Source organism: Oculina patagonica, chromosome 1, assembly GCF_052425735.1.
Source record: "Oculina patagonica isolate OP01 chromosome 1, crgOcupat, whole genome shotgun sequence".
Lineage (NCBI taxonomy): Eukaryota > Metazoa > Cnidaria > Anthozoa > Scleractinia > Oculinidae > Oculina > Oculina patagonica.
The window spans coordinates 17158997-17181588 of NC_135758.1; the positions used below are offsets into that span (position 1 = coordinate 17158997).

Genomic DNA, 22592 nt, shown 5'->3' on the forward strand with positions numbered 1-22592 from the left:
CACCACCGTGCGCGCTTGCTAAAATATTACCCGTCACGACCGTGCGCGCCTAGTTTCGTCAAATCGAGAACGCTTCGCCCATTACAAACACATTTCTTACTTTTTCAAGAGATATTCTTTGTCCTTGTATGTATACACCCGGGGACTCCTAGGGTTCCTCCTCGGGTTTTGGCCTCTGGGCCAAAACCCTGCGGGGGCAAATATGCATAATTTGCACACACGAACGCAAGCGCCCGTTCCTTCACTAAAATCTTGCAGATTTCCATGCCATCATTAAAATAAACACATATATTGTACTAGAAGAAGCAAGTGATATATTTTGAAGGTCAGAAGCAGAAATAGTAAATAGTTTATTTTGAACTAAACTTCAAAGCTGTAAACCGCGCGACGGTTTATTTATATTAGAAGGCGATCAGTAATTCTCACGCCAAAAATTCAACGGAAAGACTCCGTTATTCTTAAACCTTTAATCGAACGCTGTTATACAGTGTTATAATAAAACTCCTTTCTTGAACCCTGAGTTTTCTACGCCTTCTAAGAAATAATTTCCTTTGATATATTGCTGCTGAAAATGGACCGCAAACATTGCTGAAATCGAGGAATAATAACTGATCGTAGAAATCTAGTTTGATTTCTTTCTAGATTATTTTTAAAAAGGTAAAATCTGTTATTTCGACTGATCATTGCTTTTATTAATGTGGTGGCTCCTAAAGGAGCCGTTTGTTGTGAGAGATGTTATCCACTTATGCTCGCTCTCCGCGGATTCGGCGGGCCAACTGAATGTCCTTGGGCATGATGGTGACCCGCTTGGCGTGGATGGCGCACAAGTTGGTGTCTTCAAACAGACCAACGAGGTAAGCCTCACTAGCTTCTTGAAGAGCCATCACGGCGGAGCTCTGGAAACGCAGATCGGTTTTGAAATCTTGAGCGATTTCTCGCACAAGACGCTGGAAGGGCAGCTTGCGGATCAGCAGCTCGGTGGATTTCTGGTAACGACGGATCTCACGAAGAGCGACTGTACCAGGCCTGTAACGATGAGGTTTCTTGACTCCACCGGTGGCAGGAGCGCTCTTGCGAGCTGCCTTTGTGGCGAGCTGTTTGCGTGGAGCTTTTCCACCAGTTGATTTACGTGCAGTTTGCTTCGTACGCGCCATCTTTTAAACGAGAAAGATAACCGAATATGTCATTACAACTTTACGAATAGATTTGTACCTGGCGGGCTTGTTCCTGATTGGTTTAAAACGAAGAGATCTGATTGGCTTAGTGAGAAAACCAATAAGTAATTTCACGGTTCTGTGACTGTATTTCGATCCGAACAAGCTTTGAAGATTTTTTTTAGGCATTTCGGACTGTTCTGCTATGGAAAATAAAACTTCAAAAGTGAGAACAGTAAACAAAATGTTTTGTTAAGATTTAACACGAATGTTTCTCACAGGTAAAAACTTGTTTCCTATGCAAGCGGAGCGGGACGGCTGTACACAGGCTACTTGAATGTTGCATAAATATATATTTTTTTCTTGACCTTTGGCTTTGTTGTATGTAGTCAACCAATAGGAACACATATTCACACAGTGTTTTCGGAGAGGTCATTCTTCACTGTATAAAGGCGAATAAAGTCAGTTATATTTCAGTTACACAAGTAGCAATCAACATGTCTGGTCGCGGTAAAGGAGGCAAAGGTCTAGGAAAAGGAGGCGCTAAGCGTCACCGAAAAATTCTTCGTGATAACATCCAAGGCATCACCAAGCCAGCCATTCGTCGTCTTGCTCGCCGTGGCGGAGTGAAGCGAATCTCTGGCCTGATCTACGAGGAGACTCGTGGTGTTCTCAAAGTTTTCCTTGAGAACGTGATCCGTGATGCTGTGACGTACACCGAGCACGCCAAGAGAAAGACTGTGACAGCCATGGATGTGGTGTACGCTCTGAAACGACAAGGCCGTACTCTGTACGGATTTGGCGGTTAAAATATTTACTGCCATCACCATCAAACGGCTCCTTTAGGAGCCACCAACTCTTTCAAAAGTCATGATCAATGAAATCTTTCTTTATGATTCATGGTATTATTAATTTGCGCAAGTTAAGAATACTAAAAGCTACATTTCTAAGAGCTAAAGTAGATGGTTGCGCTTGTTTTCTGTCTTTTAGCGCATGAATAGGTCGCGCGCCTAACGCAATCGAATATTAGACACAAGGCGGCTTATTTTTTATTACCTACCTACAAAGTGCGCTTGTTTTCCCCAAAACGTGGGAGCTTAAATATTTTATGATCTCCACCAAACAACGGGCGAGGGCTAGTAATGCTTTCCGTTTGGATGCTATAGGGTCGGATTCGTAGCTATTTGCATTTGAAGAAACAGACTTTCGGTGGATATAGAGTAATGAAACATCCTAATATAGATTGCACTACAGCCCTTGTATTTTTCTTCTTGAATTTTTAACTTGTTTTGACTTGTTACGGTGTACGCGTGAGATCAAAGGATGCGAAGTCGAGTTTTGGCGCATTTTCCAACCACTTTGATTCTGCGCGCGATTCAAACGTTTGTACACAAAAGGTTGAGTCCTAATTTGCAGTCAAACTTATGAACTTTTTTGTTTTCCTATTTGAATAAAGAAATTGCACAGCAGTTGCAGCAGGATTTTGTTCTGAAATTATAAAATTTTGACTTCAGGGTAGTTGTATCATCAGGGTCCATCAGTTAGGAAAGGGGAGGCAAGAAGCGTCTTACTTGCACGCTATTTTTCCTCTTCCGCACGCCTGAGTTTTTAGCCAATGCACAGGCTAGGTATACAGTAGAACCCCGGTAACTCGAAAAATGTATGATCGTGTGAGAGTATCTGACGAGATAGGTTTAATTTGCACTGTACTGTCAACTGAAGTGCTGAAAAATCGATAAACTATCAATTATTAACTTGGCAAATTGAATATTTAATCGACCCCGATAACTCGAAACCCCGCTAACTCGAACTATTTTTCGTTTCCCTTCAGATTTCGAGTTACCGGGGTTCTACTGTATTGCTTTCCTGCTTTTGGCTTGCGCTTATATTAGAGATGCGAAGTCGAGTTTTGGGGCAATTTCTGTAACGGTCGCGAACGTTTCTAATGTTCGATTTGTGCGCATTGAGGGTCGGCCGTGTTGCGACGTATAAATATGTCAAGTATCGTCAATCATTACTTTCATAATATTTGGTGGCTCCTAAAGGAGCCGTTTTTGTAAGTGAAAGCTTATTTAAGCTTTGGCTTTCTTCTCGGTCTTCTTGGGCAGAAGTACAGCCGGGGTGGATGTTGGGAAGAACACCTCCTTGTGCGATGGTGACACCGGCGAGCAGTTTGTTCAACTCCTCGTCGTTGCGCACAGCCAGCTGAAGGTGACGGGGGATGATTCTTGTTTTCTTGTTGTCACGAGCAGCGTTGCCCGCCAACTCGAGGATCTCAGCGCTCAAATACTCGAGCACGGCTGCCAAGTACACTGGAGCACCGGCGCCAACACGCTCTCCGTAGTTGCCTTTGCGGAGAAGACGGTGGATACGACCAACTGGGAACTGAAGCCCTGCTCGGGATGAGCGGGTCTTGGACTTGGTGCCCTTTGCTTTTCCTTTACCGCGACCAGACATGATTGAAAATAAGACTCACGAAGTGTAGTTTCTAAGAGACTGAAATAGATTTTTTGCGCGCCCAAATTTTATTTGCCGTTAATCAGGTATGCAGGATCGAAATGCACCAATTAGAGCTTTCCATTTGACAAGATTAGACAAAGACTTTAAGTGGTATAAACAAACCACATGCAAATCAAATGACCTGGAAGGTCAGTTATGTTAGAATGGCCAATCAGTTATCGAGAATTTCGATCCTTATGTTAATTGATCCCTTCTTAATTTTATTATAAATACAAGATGTATCATCCTACCTTCATTCAAATCAATTCTGATCTACAGACATGGCACCCAAAGTTGCAGGAAAGAAAGGCGAGAAGAAAGCCGGTAAGGCAAAGGCCGCGGCTGATGGAAAGAAGAAGAGAAGGGGAAAGAGAAAGGAAAGCTATGCTATCTACATCTACAAGGTGTTGAAGCAAGTTCACCCTGACACTGGTATCTCCAGCAAAGCCATGGGCATCATGAACTCGTTTGTCAACGACATCTTCGAGCGCATCGGTACCGAAGCTTCCCGCCTTGCCCACTACAACAAGAAATCAACCATCAGCTCTCGCGAGATCCAGACCGCCATCAGGCTGCTTCTGCCCGGTGAACTGGCCAAACACGCCGTCAGTGAAGGAACCAAGGCTGTGACCAAGTACACCAGCAGCAAGTAAACTCGCTTTGTGAGTTTCCCGCCAAAACCAACGGCTCCTTTAGGAGCCACCAAATCTTATAAAAGTCTATGACCAACAGCGTCCTCTTTATTGCGTAATTACTTTTTATGGCAAACTCTGCAACTCGGATAACTCAAACTAACTTCAATTTCCCTTGGATTTGACCCCACTTTTCAGTCATTTTTACTCGGATAACTCGAAAACCCCGCTTACTCGAACTAAATATTGTTTCCCTTGATCGAAATTTGGGTCAAATTTACCCCGATAACTCGAATCCCAGTTCTTGCAACTCGCCACGGTTGCCCATTGATTAGAGCAAGGAACATATCACGTATTTTTTTTTTGTAGCCATTTTCCACTCCCATCATAAGAATGTATGGTCGTGTTAGAGTTTCTGACGAGATAATTTCAATTTACACTGTTACTGAAGTGCTTAAAAAACTATCAATTGTTAACTTGAAAAATTAAACATTCAATGGACCCCGATAACTTGAAACCCTGCAAACTCGAGCATTAGCATATAATGATCACATCAAAATGGTTTTAATCAAGTCTGAATCAACACAATCGCACTTTTTGTGCGAGACACTGAGAATAAGAACAGCGCATGAAACTGGATGATAGTAAATCGGCAAATTTACGACATTATTTGATTTAGGCCAGACTGTCGTTTTTAAGGACCAAGAGCTCTGGATGAAGGCGAGTCGAGGAAAACTTTTTCGGCTAAATTCTGATTGTTAAATGTCGAAGTTGCACGCGCCTTGTGTAACAATTTTTGTATTCTTTACAAGACTCGAAAAAGGTACTTAAACTCATAGAACTTTTCTTCGTCTGCTTCAAAACTGCATAAAAACAATTTTAGACAATGCGAAAATATTTCTACTTTATTTTATTACAAATACATAGCCGTGAAAGCCAATTTTAAAGGAAGCTTAAATATTTTCAAAAGCAATAAGTGGGGAAATTGGAATAGGCAAACAAGGACTAACATTGTATTATGTGTTGTCACTGACATGTTTCAAATTTAGTCAGTGACAACATTTTTTCTCTTTTTTTAGGACGAGCTTTCTTTTGTTCTTGTTCCGGGCTTAGCCCTTCATCAGTGGAAGTCAAGTTGCTGTTTCGTTAAGAAACTTGCTAGCACCACAGAGCGCCACGAAAAAAAAAGTTTAGAGCAGGCGACTACTTACATTCAGTCAGCGCGGCCGACTGGTTTTTTCGACTTACTTGCTTGTTTACAAGCAAAATGAAGGAGAATAGCGGTTAAGTGGGGGTAAATGTGGAACAACATTCTTGTTAACTCTCAAGGGACTGTTTTAATTTCTCAAGGGAATACTTTCCTCTGTGGGTGATCAAAGCGCGTGACTTGTAAAGTGTCACTCCATAGTTGTGCTTCAACACTTCCGTTTTTGTAGAAGAAACAACGTGACTTGTCAAATTTACAAACGTTATATACCGTAATGATTCGATTTAGCGCCCTCCTTCCAATAAGCGCCCCCTTCCGAATAAGCGCCCCCCTTCGAATGTGTTTTTGTTAATAGAGCGCCCCTATTCCAATAAACGCCCCCATTCTAATAAGCGCCCCCATTCTTAAACGCGCCCCTATTCTAAAAAGCGCTCCAGTTGTGGCCAACTGCCGCTACTGAAGTCGTCGACACGTCGAAAGGATAAACTCATGAACATTCACCGTACCGTACATGTATAGTTTACTGCTTGTAAAAGTAACTGAAATAAGCGCCCTGTCTCGAATAAGCGCCCACCCCCCCCCCCCCCCCAAAAAAAAAAAACAAAACAAAAAACAAACCTGACACAGTGAGTTCGCTGGTTGACCTTAGTTACAGAGAGATTGAAAAGTGACAAAGGACTACTGAGAGACTTAGTATTTTACAGAGACTTCCAATGAATGATTAAAATCCCCCCTTGGTACAACTTCACGTTTTGTTATTAATTATTGTTTTGTTGCAAAATAAACTTACTGCTTGCTGAAAATAGTGAAAATTTAATAAGCGCCCACTCTCTCAGTCCAAAAGTTTAATAAGCGCCCAGGCCGCTTAATCGAGTAAATACGATTGTCTACGTCTCTCTAACAACACTCTGACAAATATGTCTCTAGGAGGGTGGGTGACGGGAAATCCTGCTGACGTAATTGAGTTTTCCACTTGATTCAGAAAAAGCTTCCTGATCACAGAAATGATCGGCACATTAAAGATATTAAAAATACCATTACAAAAATCGATTAGATGGTGAATCAGTTGCAGTTGTTTGCTACTCAAGGAACTTACATAAAAGTTGGATTCTCCTTAATTCCATAAAAACATTAATGAAAAGCTTTTTATTTTGCAGCAGTGAACAAATTACAGAAAGTTTTAAAAAAATCCATATGTACTTTGGTCACTTGGAATAAACATAACACTAAACGATCCAACAAGCCTCGAGATTCGGTATTAGAAATTAAGAAAAAGAAAGAAACCGAAAAGTAGCGAAATTAGTTGCGAACAACGTTTCGTCGTTCTCATGACATGACAAGCTGTCTAGTTTTAATTTTAAAGTGTTTCTTAAAAGCTTCTCTAATTAGAAAGCAAAAAGTATCCACAGTCAGCTACAAATTAAATCACTCGCTTCAAAAGATGTTGCTGTAGTTTATTATTACTTTAAAACTGTAAAAAAGTAAAAGTTCGTTGTTTAGTATCTATCTCTATAATCAAACTCGTGGGCTGCCTCCATCAGTCACAGCACCATACCCACTGAGAGAATTGAGCGGCTCCGTCAAGTCACTGCTTTCCCTGTGAACACTCTTGTGCCGGCGCCAGCCGATCACCATGACAGCAATGGCTAATCCAATGAAAGCTGTAACGCCAAACGTGATACCAGCCGCAGTTCCTGCGCCCATTTTATCACCGGTACTCTGGGAAGACTTTTGTGTGTCATGGCTGGAAGGCGCAAGGTCATCTTCAGCGTCCTTCATGCCAACTATGGCAGGCCCATGTATGTTGGTTTCAGCTGCAAACTCCGCCACAGAGCTAAGCAAAAAAGAGAAATACGAGAAGTGTTATAATAATGAAAAATTACATTGTTTAAAGATGAAAGCTACACTAGCCGTAACTGGTTTCACGCGGGTCCCATATATCCAATTTAAAAAAATGGTAACTTTTATGGAGGGAGAAAAGTTAGGAAAGTTATTGAAAAACCGTGCCACATGGGTGCGGGACAAGTGCGGGACAGAAAGGGTTGATGTACGAATAGATGCCTTATTACAGGTACTCTAACTGTGCAGTTCGATGCGTCTATTCGCCATTGCTAAAAAAGTCGTGGCAGAATTGCGTGCTGTTTAGTCGCGACCCTAGATGTGTGTTTAGTTACCTTATAGTTGCCAAAAGCCACTGTGGGGAGCTGGGGCGCTTAAACCAGATCTGTCCAGTGTCGTGGTTAATCAAAAGCAAAGGCACAGAGTAGTTGTAAATTTTCGGTGCTCTTGAGTAGGGAGGTCGTCTGATTATTGGTAATCCCTGGCTGTTGAATACATTCGACTTTACACAGAAGTTGATCTCACAATCCTCCTCGATGGCACCAAGGTGTTGAGAGTAACCGGTTGGACAGGATTTGGGCCAACCAGATGGACCAGATTGACTGACAAACAATTCAAGGTTGGAGAGACCTGTGACGTGTCAAAAACATAAAAAAAATTAAATTAAAGGCTTCCTGGTAGGTAGCATGCACAAGTCAAGTCTCGGAACTCAGGAGGACCACAAGAAAACTAAGGGAACAGATAGGTACGATGGTGTCATGAATGACTAGCTTCTATCTTATTTAAAGCAGAAAGGAAATGAAATAAAGAAAAACCGAACAGAGATTTGGAATCAGGGGCGAAGCCAGCTTTCTGAAGTGCTGTAGGCCTGGCCGCTTCTAGGTGGAGGATGGGGGGGGGGGGGGGGGTGGGGGGTATCCTACTGATAAAGACCTTAACTCAAAGTGCAATTTCACAGCACCCAAATTTGGACATTTTATTACAGAGAATGGGTAACCTTTTACTCGTTGCTAAATAATTATATAAAAGCACTTGTCTTAATTAACACGTCCCTATAACTTGGCTACTTTAAAAGTCTCTACTTACATGAGACTTAACCAACCGCGAAAGGTTATTTGCGATATTAATTATGCATATTGCTTTCTATTCATGTTAAAAGTACTTCAGCCTTAGTTTCTTTCTATTGTACATTTTAAAAATACGAGCGGGCTAAAAAATTTGTAGGCCGGGGCCTATAGGCTAGACACGCCCCTCATATACAAAGTCACGTGATAATACGTACCATCTGATCCGCCGAGCGCTGATTTCTTGACAGCGAGAGGATTCCCAGCATTGCAACTGAAGAATCCACCAAACGGCACAGACTGCTGGTAACCAAGCTCATAATCATCACTCACACAGACCTGCATTGTGGCTCCAAAGCGCAGAGGGTAGAACTTTAATGGACAGCTGTGGTCCTGAGTGACGGGGTTCTTTAGCACCTTGCTGTAGATTCCTCCAAACAGATAACCAGTATTGGCGGGTACTTGACCCTTAGCTACACACCAGTAGGTCGAGTAGCTTGCGTATCCACAATTAGTGTTGCAGCATTTAAAGAAAAGCCAGCAACCGTGACAGTCTCGATGACAACTTTGAGGAGTACGTCCTTGATGAACCAAAACAGCTTCATAACCATCGCTGCACTTGTAGTCGGACGTCAGAGGGTTCTTTTGAAGCAGGGGCCCGCATGGATCACCCGCCGGGGAGTCTTCGGACTGGCACGTTTGATAAACGCCCCCAAAAGTGTAGTTGTTTGTGGGACTTTCGCAAGATCCATCATCTAGATTGGCTTGGAAGCTGAAGTTTGGAGAGTCCATTTTGGTGCATCCTTTGATGGTGTTGTGCTCGTAATACTGTTTTATGGCTTGTTCAACCACATTGGCTAACTCAAAAGTTAGTCCTTCAGACAATTCGGGTAAACTTCCGGGTGTTATGGCGTAATGCAACGGGTCACCTGATCGATCAACTGCAACAAGCTCGTCTAACATTTGGTCTTCCCATTGATTGATGGTGAAATTTACCCTGAAAGGTGGCCCTCCGAAGGTTAACGCAGTGGAATAAACAGTGTTCTGGGTGTATTGATCCAAAGTTTTAGTGTCAGTTGTCTGACTGTAGCTAAACTTGGCTCCAAAAGCCCCGAAAAATGACGCACTCGCTGCTGCTGTAATCTTGCTTTTGTCTTCAGTGAAATCTGCCACGAATTTCTTTGTCAAGTGATCCACTTTAGCGAGAACTGCACCGGCCTTGACGCTTGTAATGAAGTGCGTTCCAAAGTCACGGACCAGTATTTGTGACAGAAAGTTCGCGTACGCAGTATTGTTATGCTGCAGATGGGACGCGATTTCGAGTAAACGCGTTTTGAACGCGGGCTGAAGAGCGCTGTCGGGTTGGAGTTTCGCCGTGTACAGGACATGACGCATTTGGACACGAGTCGTAACAGCTTTGTCTTCCACTTGATGCTTTTTTACTGATTCAAACTCGGACGAAAACGAACCCCCTATACTGCCAAACGAAAATTTTCCAGAAGCTTCGGCGTTGATGGACTTTGTGGTTGTCGAAGAATAATTATTCCAGTGATCGTACATTTCAGCGAAAAGGTTCACTTTGCTTTCTTTCACAGGGTAAAGAAACACATTATCAGGAATGAGATACTTGCCGTCATCCGAGGTTTTGCACTTGGAGTAATTCATCACTGTAACAACACCCATATGTAGATTTCTCAAGTTATCCCAGCCACCGCCGGGAAGAACCTCGAAGCGATAAACTCCTTTTGAAAGAGGACAACTTCGTGGGTCGCCAAGAGGAAAATTATTGGGCGAGGAATCATTCTGAGTGCCACATACTGCATAAAACAGTCCACAAGCTAGGTATAGCCTAGCTATTGAGGATGCCATTTCTGTACTCGTTTAAACGACACGATCATCAAAGTAATAAACAAAATTCCGCTGTTTATGAAGCCGTATCATATCTTATCATGTGATTCATGGGGTTTGACCCCGTTTAAGTCACGTGCCTGCATTTCGGTTTCGTTCCAGTTCGTGTTAGATCCGTTCCAGACAAAAGGGAAAACAACCTCGAAAATACAAATTAGAATGTAAATATTGTTAAAGTTGGCTTAAAAGCTTGTGAGGTTTGATAGGGCTAATTAGGAAAGATTGCGTGACGAGCCAAAAGTACGTCTGCGTGGGAGACTCGGCTGTGCCAATATCGCCGTGATTGATAATCTTCATAATCGTGTGTCCAAAAAAATTAACTTCCGGTGTGATTGTTACTCCGGGCCCTGGTGAAGTATTTTAGGAAACTAAAATATTAACAATACTGTGTCAACAGTCATGTATAAACAATACGAAAATACGCAAGGAGATGTGTACGAACACATCTATATCTTTTCCGAGAAACAAACAATGGGTTAAAAATAGGTCACCAAGGGTGACATGAGTCTAATGCCGTATGGCATAGTGATACAGATTGCGCGGTTTTCGTAAGCCGGTTAAAATTGGTTAGAGGTTTGTGTTCGGGAGTTTAATTTAAAATGCTTATAGCAAGCTAGGGGCATCGTGGATGATTATGGATGAAAACGAAACAGTCATAAATGTTATATGCTTCACAAAATTTAAAGTATGAACAGGAGTTGATGTTACTTCTTCCGTATTGTCCGTAAAAGCAGAAACGATTAAGTGGCTGTCCAGCTAACAGCGGTCTGGCGATTTTCGGGTCGCGAGTAAACCTTCCCTTTATTTTTTGTGACTGAAAAGGACTTAAGGTGAAATGATTAAAATCGATCTATTTTTTTCCAGAAACTTTTTCTGTGCTTCGCTACAGGACAAAACGTATTTTACTATTGAGGTACGTTTCCGGCCGGTTTTTTTCCGCTGGGGGCGCTTTTTTTTTTTGTTCCCCTGAGAGCGGTTTTCAGGGTTATTCGATGGCCGAAATTCGGCGATTTTATAAGCCGCGTTTCTTCGAAACGGATAAATATCGCTAAATTTTAAATAGAACATTACATTAAGCCGCATTTACCTTGTCTTATCAAGGAATATCGAATTATTTGATGAAAAGTTAAGTTAACTTAATTAAATCAAAGACAACGCGGTTTGCGGTATCTTTTCTTGCATGACAGATTCCTCAAAAGTAAAAGCTAAAATCTCCAAAGCGGTACAAAAATCACAGGTAAAATGCACTTCACAGCAAAGATCTAACCCTATTCTAATAGAAAATAAATTAAAAGGTCCGGGTATCGTTCTACTTTGGACGCGAACAAACGTTTTTAAGAGCTCATTTTGGCAATATTTACATTAGATTGCTCGTTTGACGGTTATGCCCAGCGCATGTGATTAGATAGAAATATTTTATCCAGCAGCTCAGAGTCTTGCTGTACATCCTCGAAAAACGAGTACTTTTGGTTTTTATGGCCGTTTTAGTTTGTATAAATAAAAACGGCTGAAATGCCATAAATAGGAATCGTTCGTCCGCTCGCACAATATGCAAATTTTGCTCATTTTCAACAGGTTGTCGATTTCAGCAAAGTCAAAATTATCTCAAAGATTAAAACTTACTTTTTCTCAAACGTTTTCCTTCTTGAGTTTAGACACACGGCAACTGGAGGCTCGTAAAAAAGACAGATTTTGACTTCGTTTTTTTTATTAATAAGTTCTCTTCCCAATGTAATGATGTCATTTGCAATGTTGATGTGTTGTTGTCACGCAATGTACCCGAGAGTGCGAGACATGGCGTCTTCAACGACATGTTTCATGTCGGCGAAGAATGAAATTGGATGTGGGGAAAATAAAGGAGAGAGAAAGTTGGTGCCTCTAAGTGAATGCAAAAGTGATATTACGGCTCATCTGAGGAGATGTCATTTAACAAAAGAAGACATTTCAGAAAGCGAACTTATTTTACTACGAGCTGGCTATTTTAGTAAAACTGCCCAACAAGTTGAAAATATGTTTGTGTGCCCAAGACATCGTGCGAACCTTGGCAAAGACTGGGGAAATCAAACTGGCCGTACAGCATGCCATTACCCCGATCACAAGGGTAAGCAGAAACGTGTTAAAAGTGACAGAGTCGTGACTGTGAAAATTGCGCGAGAAGTGATGGAAGTTTTTGACGTTACTATTCCTGTTGGATCACGTAAGTAATAGCAAGAAACAACATTTTGTCCATTCTTTTTTCTGTCTTCTCTAATGACATTCACACAATACTGGGGTAATATAGTTCATCACGCATCATTGTCTTATTTAACCAAATTCTATATAAAGGATTAGGGAAGTTTTATGCGTTTTGAAAATTACCTGCGTTTAATTAACTTAGTGTATTTGACACTTTTCAATGTTTTCGATTTTGCGTCGGTTTTTGCTCATTCCTTTTACAGCTCAAACCGGACTATAGTTTCAGTTTATCATGCACCTACCCCATCCATCTACGATGTTTATAGTTAACATGTAGCTGAGAGGGAAGTATTCTCCGTTTTTTTTTTTCATTTTCCCATAGAGAAATGCTATCTGTTGCCAAAATTAAAACTTCTCTTAATTTAATTTACCAAACTTTTAACTCCATTTGATTTCTTTTTTTTGTGTGTGTGTGTGTACCCTTGAACCAAGCTGGAAACAATAAATGAACTTGAATTCTCTGTGATAAAATTTAAAAGAAAAGATTGTTAAAGCCCATGTTTTCATTCAACTGAAAGAAGAACAACTAATTAAATTATCAAACGGTCACGAAACTGGAGAAATCAATTCAACTGGAATCATTCTGTCCGTTAAATTCGTTCTGACAACCCAGCATCAATTTAAAATTACCTATTAACAAATAAGGTAAGCTCTGTATTCTACAAAACCCGAAACCTTTCCTGTGATCGATAAAAAGCCGAGAAGGTAGGTGCCGGGGCCGAGGCCGGGTTGGGGTCGTGCACTTCATAAACTGTTATTACATGTTCCTCTTTTTTGTTTTAACTGTTTTTTCCTTTTTCCTTAAAATACTTTTTATTGTTTGTAATTTCAGAAGAACCAGAATTTCGGAAATCATTTAACTTGAAAAAAATAAAGGAAAAAAAACGAGGTAAAAAATACATGAGAAAAAAATTTAAATATAACTGGCCTCGACCCAGGCCCATGCCCCGGTTAGAGTGGACTTTTTTACCGACACGCCTATTTTTCACCGATAAGGCGTCACACGTGCACTTCTCTCATTCTTCCGCAGGTCTGTTTGTATGTTAAATAGATCAATTAAAAAACGTTCTACAACATTCTTCTGTTTCAGACGACAAGGTACCGTCCTAAACGTTCTTAAGTTGAGGAATGAATATGTTCTTCGGGGAACGTTTCAGTCAGTAAAATGTTTCATTTTTTAACTATTCTAGAAAATCTAAGCACGATGCTTACTTGACGATACGAACTTGGTCACCAGGCACTCCAGGACCAGGCGTCAGCTCGTCAGATCCGCCATGGACACCAGGCCAGTGGCGCGAAGAGGAATCTGATGGTTCAGCTGACGAATCGGCACCTGACCCACTCAAGGTGTACAATGACGCAATGTCACAAATTGCATCGTTGACTGATATGAAAACAGTTGAGCAACTTACGTTCAGGCTTGCGTCAGATTGGGAAAGTGCGTCCGCAAATGAAAAAGCGTTGTGCGAAGAAAAGGTCGATGAAGCTTGTCAAGCTGTATGCAAGGTTATTGCCCCTAATGCCAGTGATGAACTGTTAAACGCATATAAAAACTCGTCGACGCTAGATAAAGGCGAAAACGCCCTGATAGCTGCATACAGACATGCCCCAACAAAGAATCTGAAAACACAAATTCTTAGTATTTACGCTTTGCAGTATTCTTTCAGTGAATTAAAAAAGATGCATGGCCACTTTGAAAATCTAAGTGATCGACAGATCAAAAAGGCCAGGGCCCACGCAAAGACAGTCGGTGCTGGATTGATTCTAGAGAAAGCTCCTTTCCACAAAACCCGTATCGATTTGATGAAGCTAAATCATTTCCTTTCATTTGCCGACCAACCATATTTTTACCAGGATGTTTCCTACGGGACTCGGACTTTAAAACTAGATTCCGGAGAGCAGTTAGTCATGCCCAACGTTGTGAGAACTGTCGCTAGATCAACCATGATAGCCCAATATTTCAGCCACTGCCGTGATGAAGAATTCGAACCCCTTGGACGGTCGACTTTGTTTCAGATTTTAAAAGTAAGGGAATCATCTCAACGGAAGTCCTTACAAGGGCTCGACAATACCGCAGCAAGTGGTGCAGACGGCTTCGATGCTCTAAATAAGATTATAGACAGGCTGGAGCAAAGCGGATCGCGGCCGGAATGGTGTCAAGCAACAAGGAAGGAATTGAAAGAAGGAAAGCGCTACCTTAAGACAGAATACCGAGCGCACTGTCGAGAAGGCGAGAGCCCATGCCCGGACCACTGTGGACGTTATGCTCTTAGTGATCCCCAGAGCACTGACTTCCAGGCTTCCTGCGACCACGAACACAATACACCGTGCCAACAATGCGAATCGCTGAAAAACGCAATGATCTTTATATTGACAGAGATCGAATCACCAGTAATCAGTTTGTATGGAGAAGACCAAAAAGAAGACCTGCTATATGATGCCAAACAGGCACAGGATATGGTGCTTCAATGGAAGGCGCATATCCTTCGGGCAGAGAATCAAGACCAAGCCAAACAAGATGCACTCAGGTCTCTACAAAGTGACTCCATACTAGTGCTAATGGATTGGGCGATGAAATTCAACCAAATGAAGTATCGAGAAAAACAGTCCGAGTGGTACGGCAAACGGGGAATGAGCTGGCACGTCAGTTGCGTTATCTCCAAGCCTGCAGAGGGTCAAGATCAAGAGATAGTATCGTATGTCCACCTCCTGGATAGCTACGCCCAGGACTGGTACGCAGTATGTGCAATCCTAACACACCTGCTGACGACCGTCAAAGCTGAACGACCGTACGTGAATACGGCCTACATTCGTTCCGATGGCGCTGGATGCTACCACAATAATAACTTAATTGCAGCTGTGAGCGACATTGGCAAGCAGGTTGGGATACGAGTTCTGAGGTAATAACATTCCATTTGAAATAATAAAATAAACTATGGTTTCCATGCTTGTTTGGAGAAGGGCTAAATGCTTTAAATAAGTTGATTATCCAACAAAGTCAGAATTCTCGCAACATTGGCTTGTAGTTATTGGTCAAAGATGCCCATAATATAAATCGTCCTCATGGAGTTACTTCTAACTTCAGGCGCATTTTTTGTTTTATAACTGGAAGGCGATTTCGAATGAACTCTGAGATATAGACATAAACCACTGCCTTATTCTTTCCGTCTCTTCCTGGGCTTCCCTAAGGAACTGCTTTTCCTAACTTTTAAGTCTATTAATTAATCTCAAGCTCATTTATCTAGTGATAGTCAGTGATAGTGCGTGATATTTTGTGTCTAAATGAAGGCGATAATTTCCGGTTAGTTTACGATTTTCCGCTATCCTGAACCTTCATGTACTATTTCCAAAACGAGAGCGAGTGTTTCATTGGGGTATCCAAACACCGAGAAACAAATGAAAGCACGAGGCCGTTGGGCGAGAATGTCTCCCCAATCCCAGGGCATATATAAGTTTATGAAATTGATCCGCGAGACTTACAGCTTTACAGGAATACTGCCATAGGATAGATATCTCTTGTATTTTGTTTTTCCAGATACGACTTCTCTGAGCCCCAGTTTGGCAAAGACGTTTGTGATAGAATCATAAGTCCATTGAAAGGCGCACTTCGACGGTACTGTGACGAAGGCGACGACATTTTGACCACTTCAGACATGTATCAGGCACTGCAGGCCAGGCAGGTAAAGGGAACCACCGCAGCTGTGTGCGAATTAGATTGCAGCCAAAGTATTAAAGTTGACCGCATTAGCAATTTCAGTTCATTCCATAATTTCTCGTATGAAGCAGAGGGTGTTCGCGTCTCAAAAGCCTATGAAATTGGCCCGGGAAAATTGATACCATGGTCGCAACTCAACGTTCAGGGACAAGGTCCAATTCTCGTGAGGGAAGTTAACGAACAAGGCTTCTTTGCTGTTACGCCCAGGCAAATGAAGCTGTCACTGTGTGAGACACAGGAGTCAGAGAAAGAAGCAGCATTATTTGAATGTAAAGAGCCTGGCTGTTCTTCCGTTTTTAAAACATTTGACGAACTTCAAGATCATATTCACTTTGGAGAACATGTCTCAAGTGTTCAAGCGAATCAGGAAAGCATCTACGATCGATTACGCCGAGACTGGGCGCTCAAGTTCGCAACAATGTCCATCGATTCAAGACAGAAGTTGCCGCCAACCGAAGACTCTCGCCAGCCTGACTCTCCCAGTGGTGTTTGCAAATTTGAGGCTAGTGGATGGGCCCTACAGAAGCCAAGGGGAGGCGGGACAAGGTTTAGCGAGAATGTCAGGTCTTACCTCACAGTACGATTTGATGTCGGCGCGCAAACGGGCCGGAAAGCAGATCCTGCTCAGGTCGCAGCAGACATGAGAACGACCAGAAATGCAGATGGCTCAAGAAGATTTCCCAGAGACGAATGGCTGACGAAGGGGCAAGTTCAGTCATTCTTTTCGAGACTGTCTGCACTCAGAAGAAGAAAAGGGTCGTCCGGAGCCGAGAGTGTTGAAAGTGATGACGAAGGGGATCTGCTTTTGCAAGAAGAAGTATCATTTCTGAATGATAAACGTCGGGACAAAGAGGTCGAGGATATTTTCAACAACGTGGGTGTAATGCATCCTATGATGTACGATGGCTATGATATATGCGAGCAGACCAAACAAGAAGGGCTCTCAAAATTCAATGTGAAAACACTGAAAGCCATCTGCAATCATTTTGAACTGCCATTCAAATCTAAAGATACAAAGGGTACCCTTGTAAACAAAATCACAGACGTGGTGAAAGAATGCAGCTGCTGCCGCCCAACCACTGAATAGTCTTACAACTTTATGGCCGGGGAGGATGTTCTCGGAAATTTTGGTGGGCATTTCACGTCGTTTGAGTCTGCTGTGGACAAAGTTTCCAAGCACCAGTCGAGTAAATCGCAATTTATAACTTGCCAAAACCTTGGAAAGTATGTGCCCTGTAAGCTTTGTTTACCGATAGTTGTAAATGAGAAAAGGGAAAAAGTTGTGCATGCACGCGGTCATGTTCTCATTTGGAGTCGTTGTTAAGGATAACAGTTTATTAAATTGTATGTTTTAACGATAAGAGAAAGAAAAGTTACAAAATGCATAAACCAGGAGCAAGATGGAATTATTGTGTAAAACGCATGTCACGAAAACAGCAGTAAGATCGTTTTTGCGATTGTAGGTGAGCTCAAGTACCGAGTAATTTCTGTTAATTAATTAGTTTTAGCTACAAGTAGTGTGGTGTTTGCCATGTTCATAGGGGTGGACCAAAACATTACTGCCAAAATGGAGAGGGAGTTGCGTGAATTTGATATTTTGATGTAAAATTCATTTCTTGATATTTTTCTTTTCCGGCCCTTGCACGGTAACTTTTTCTTAGAGCTCGATATTTGTTCCAAAAATCAAAAGCGCATCTGGATATTTATTTGGGTATAAGTCCACTTTCCTCCCCCCCCCCCCCCCCGCAACTATTAACGGCCACCCCTTACTTAAAGAAAGCCATTAATATACGGATTGTCAGTGATGTTTTCATGTGTAATGCGAGATTAATTTAAATACGTGATTAATTTCGTCCAGGTGATACGATAAGGTTGGACTATAATTGAGTAGGGAAGAGCTTTATCGTTTTTGCGATGTAAACAAACAGAGCTGTAATCGACAGCTCGCTGTAAATAAGATACATAATTTTTGTTTATGGCATTTTTTCGCTTTAATGTTTTGTTTAGAAACTAACAAAGGCTTAGAAGAAAACATGCTTGTTATTCTGAGGAGGCATAAAATGAATCTGAGATGTAAAGAAATAAATCTATTCAGTAATACAGTTTGCGTTGGACATTGCGTGTAACCGTCGAACGAGTATTTCTGATGTAAATATTGACCAAGAAGCTCCTAACCACTTGTTCGCGTGCAAAGCAAAATGATACCTTCACCTTTGAGTTTGTTTTATGTCAGAATAAGGTAAATGCCTCCAGTTGCCGTGTGTCTAAACTCAAGAAGGAAAACGTTTGAGAAAAAGTAAGTTTTAATCTTTGAGATAATTTTGACTTTGCTGAAATCGACAACCTGTTGAAAATGAGCAAAATTTGCATATTGTGCGAGCGGACGAACGATTCCTATTTATGGCATTTCAGCCGTTTTTATTTATACAAACTAAAACGGCCATAAAAACCAAAAGTACTCGTTTTTCGAGGATGTACAGCAAGACTCTGAGCTGCTGGATAAAATATTTCTATCTAATCACATGCGCTGGGCATAACCGTCAAACGAGCAATCTAATGTAAATATTGCCAAAATGAGCTCTTAAAAACGTTTGTTCGCGTCCAAAGTAGAACGATACCCGGACCTTTTAATTTATTTTCTATTAGAATAGGGTTAGATCTTTGCTGTGAAGTGCATTTTACCTGTGATTTTTGTACCGCTTTGGAGATTTTAGCTTTTACTTTTGAGGAATCTGTCATGCAAGAAAAGATACCGCAAACCGCGTTGTCTTTGATTTAATTAAGTTAACTTAATTTTTCATCAAATAATTCGATATTCCTTGATAAGACAAGGTAAATGCGGCTTAATGTAATGTTCTATTTAAAATTTAGCGATATTTATCCGTTTCGAAGAAACGCGGCTTATAAAATCGCCGAATTTCGGCCATCGAATAACCCTGAAAACCGCTCTCAGATAGTAAAATACGTTTTGTCCTGTAGCGAAGCACAGAAAAAGTTTCTGGAAAAAAATAGATCGATTTTAATCATTTCACCTTAAGTCCTTTTCAGTCACAAAAAATAAAGGGAAGGTTTACTCGCGAACCGAAAATCGCCAGACCGCTGTTAGCTGGACAGCCACTTAAACATTTGGACAAGATTGCGTGACGATTTACAAAAAGCATGTTCATTACAACAAGGGTTGAAGAACTTCACATCGTTTTCTTTCAGATTTTTCACCATTTTGATGATGACTCTTGAAACAGATTTTGCAATAAAAGCACTTGAAATAGTGACTGTTACTCCATTGTACTGTAAGCACTTAGTGACAGATTTTCCTCAAAACGGGTGTAAATGCTCACGTCATTGTAATGATGACCTTTTGAACGCTGGAAACTAGGCAATTATTATCGAGCTACCATACACAGGAGCGAAGACTGTTTATCATGATGTACAAATTTCGCGAATCATCACTTCCATGTCAATGTAACCATTTTATGATTTTTCTAGCTGTAAGAAGAACTTAAGATCTCTGAGAGTCGTAAAAGCATGAAATTCGATTTCAGTGTATGGCAAAGGCCGGGACAGTGTAATACTGCAAAGCGGCCAAACAAACGCATTTTGATTTAGTCGCGTAACTTGATTTACATTTATCCATGTACATCTTTTATTTTTGAAGGTTTTTGTTTGCACTGTAAAGAAAAAATTGGTTAAAATTCGAATGACTTAAATACAAAAACCGAGGTAAAGTTTTCTATTTTTTAAAACAAAATAAATATTTGGTCGCATTGTGTAAATAAACGCGAGTCGCCGTCGAAATATTTTTTCTCAAAGACGTCTTGCTTTTTAAGCAAGACGAAAACACAAGTGCTTAAAGATGAATTACAGTCCGTACTGCGCAATCTCGGCTGCAATGTTTATGTGAGCCTCACAAACAAAGCAAAACTAAAAATTACGTGACAAACTTACCTGTTTCTTCATTATTAACGCCAGATATCCTTGCAGAACAAATAATAACAAGTAGAAGAACCTTGACGCTATTTCAAACCGACGTTTCAGCTCATCAGAAATTCTTGAACGATGCGAACTGTAATGGCGGACTAAAAAACTTTATGTATGCTGTCAACGAAGTGTAACGTTTCAACGAATTCAAAACAAAAACGAAAACAAACCCCGAGTCTGCGCAGTACGGACTGGAAATCAGCTTTAACTGAACTGAAAACGAAGACTTATTTTCACAAAAAGCTTACAAATGTCTTAACTGGAAAATTATTTCGTCCTGTTCAAGTGTTGAATAATCGTGACTTGAGAAAGAACTTTTAATTATGCGTGGGAACACGTGTCGCTGATTGGCTGTTTTTAATTGAAACTAATCGTGCGTGTCCGTACGGAGTCCGTTCTTGCAGCTGATCATTGTTTTCTACATTACAGCGAACGATTATCGATCCCGAACCATTCCCTTGGGATTGCTAACAGCTTTTTTCATATAACAAAGAGTCTAATGCGCATGCGCAAAGCGCACGCAAGCATTAGACTCAAAAACTGTGATCCCCGACGAGCGCCAAAAAATAATAATCGATAATTGTATTTAAATTGTCCCTTTGATAGGTCTTGATATAACACTTTTTTGTACAGATCCTCTGAGACAATATTGCTGATTTCATTTAATATAAATAGGCTGCTTTCGATATATTAAAATTAATCTTGACACCTTTTGTCGTCTAGGCCTCGCGACTAAGCTGGATTTTAACATATCGAAAGTGACCTATACTCCCTGCTGTCAATCTAGGTATATTTTTGAAACCTTCAAAAAACTAGTTGTTTAAAAGATATCGGCCAGGGTCTCAAGATAAGAATGCATTTATTGATGTTTTTAATTAAGTATATATAGCCTGACTTCTAACGTTAACGTTGCATTTCAACAGCTCCGAGTCAGTTTAACTGCGGAGTACACGGTACATCCGGTACAGCGTAAAATTATGATATATGATAATCAGCATTTAGTTCATAAAGATAGATAATATATTAAATTCAAGGTGACGTCACAGTGGTCGGCCACAAAACTGTAGTTAACTATAAAATTGCGATATGTCACACAACACAAACTTAGTTATCTACAGTGGGACATGTACTTGCTAACCAACAAGCTGTTGTAGATATTATCAATAAAAAATGCACGTTGTTGACTTCTCCAAAATTTACAACCAGTAACTTTAAGCTCCCCCCAAGCTCCCCTACTACTATCACTGTTACAACATCTTCTATGCGATTTAGCAAATTAAAAGTTTATGTTTTTTCAGTTTATTACATTTGTGGTCAACTATTTTTTAAATTTATGGTGAGTAAAATTAAAGTTATAACATTTATCGTTAGCCAGTAGTACATTTATCAATTTTATGGTTAATTTTTATTACAGTCATGGTTGGTAATTACTTTAATGGTTTTTAATTACATTTGTTGGTAATACAGCCCCCTCACTGTTCTCAGTCCTTGATAAGACTTCATTGAATTTAGGACAATGTTTGAATGGGTGTTAAGATATATGCAGCAAGCCCACTGTTGGAAGATAGATGCTGCACTGGAAACTTAAGCAATACTGTTGAGTGGTCGGTAAATACATGCTTTGCAGCTCCTTCTCTCTTGGTAGATGGATGCTGCAATTTCATTACTGGTGTACTCTGCTAGGGCCACTGGAAACTTAGAGACTACTGTTACAGCAGGTCATAAATTGCCGTCAAACTAGCATGAGTGCTCTCCGGGCTTTATGTCGGCTACATTACCAGATAAACAAGTACGATCATCGCACTTTATTTCAATGGCTTGCTCTCCAGAACCAGTGTAGTAGGCATCGTTGTTGTAATTATTGTCGGCCGTCTTTGTCCTACGGCTATTGAATTTAGAAGAAGAAGTAAGCACGCATCCATTAATGTAAAAAGAGGCATTTTTTAAAATTATTTCGTTCATAAATAATTAATATCATGTGTGTTTGGAACTGTAGAGGTTCCGATCTGCTCATGATGTTGTTAGATAACTTTGTTATACTAACTGGTGGAGAGGGGCAGGGGCGCGGAAACCTGACAGAAAAGACACTAAACACTAGACGCTAATTTTGCAGTTCAAACAAACGTTGTTAAACAGATATCACTTATTAGTTATGAAGTCTAGTTATTGTATCGGGAAGACACATGTGAACGTGTATACAGGTTGTTCACGTTTGGTGTGTCTTACCTGTTACATCTCTTGCGACCCAACGCAAGAGTACAGATCATAACCAGCAATAAACCACAGCACACAGAAGCTGCTCCGATAACGTAGTCCGCTAGCGCGGGTTCTGATTCCTCGTCACTTTTGTCTGTGGTATCT

At 40.9% G+C, this 22592-nt stretch overlaps 3 protein-coding genes and 2 pseudogenes across 3 annotated transcripts; 2 read left to right on the plus strand and 3 right to left on the minus strand.

Moving 5' to 3' along the window:
* Positions 1-743: 743 nt before the first annotated feature.
* Positions 744-1361, minus strand: LOC144648917 (histone H3). The gene has a single exon (XM_078508367.1). The coding sequence runs from the start codon at positions 1152-1154 to the stop codon at positions 744-746; it is 411 nt and encodes a 136-aa protein (XP_078364493.1). The 5' UTR covers positions 1155-1361.
* A 285-nt stretch (positions 1362-1646) lies between these two features.
* LOC144659544 (histone H4) lies at positions 1647-1963 on the plus strand. Its single transcript, XM_078520011.1, has one exon. It carries the CDS (start codon positions 1652-1654, stop codon positions 1961-1963), a length of 312 nt encoding a protein of 103 aa, XP_078376137.1. The 5' UTR covers positions 1647-1651.
* A 1263-nt stretch (positions 1964-3226) lies between these two features.
* Positions 3227-3674, minus strand: LOC144659497 (histone H2A-like; annotated as a pseudogene).
* Positions 3675-3892: 218 nt separating this feature from the next.
* LOC144659528 (histone H2B, gonadal pseudogene) lies at positions 3893-5296 on the plus strand (annotated as a pseudogene).
* A 1323-nt stretch (positions 5297-6619) lies between these two features.
* On the minus strand, positions 6620-10540 carry LOC144659551 (macrophage-expressed gene 1 protein-like). The gene is made up of 3 exons (XM_078520023.1): positions 8614-10540; positions 7667-7961; positions 6620-7326 (listed from the first exon to the last, which is right to left on the minus strand). The coding sequence occupies exons 1-3, from the start codon at positions 10262-10264 to the stop codon at positions 7008-7010; spliced, it is 2265 nt and encodes a 754-aa protein (XP_078376149.1). The 5' UTR covers positions 10265-10540; the 3' UTR covers positions 6620-7007.
* Positions 10541-22592: the final 12052 nt, after the last annotated feature.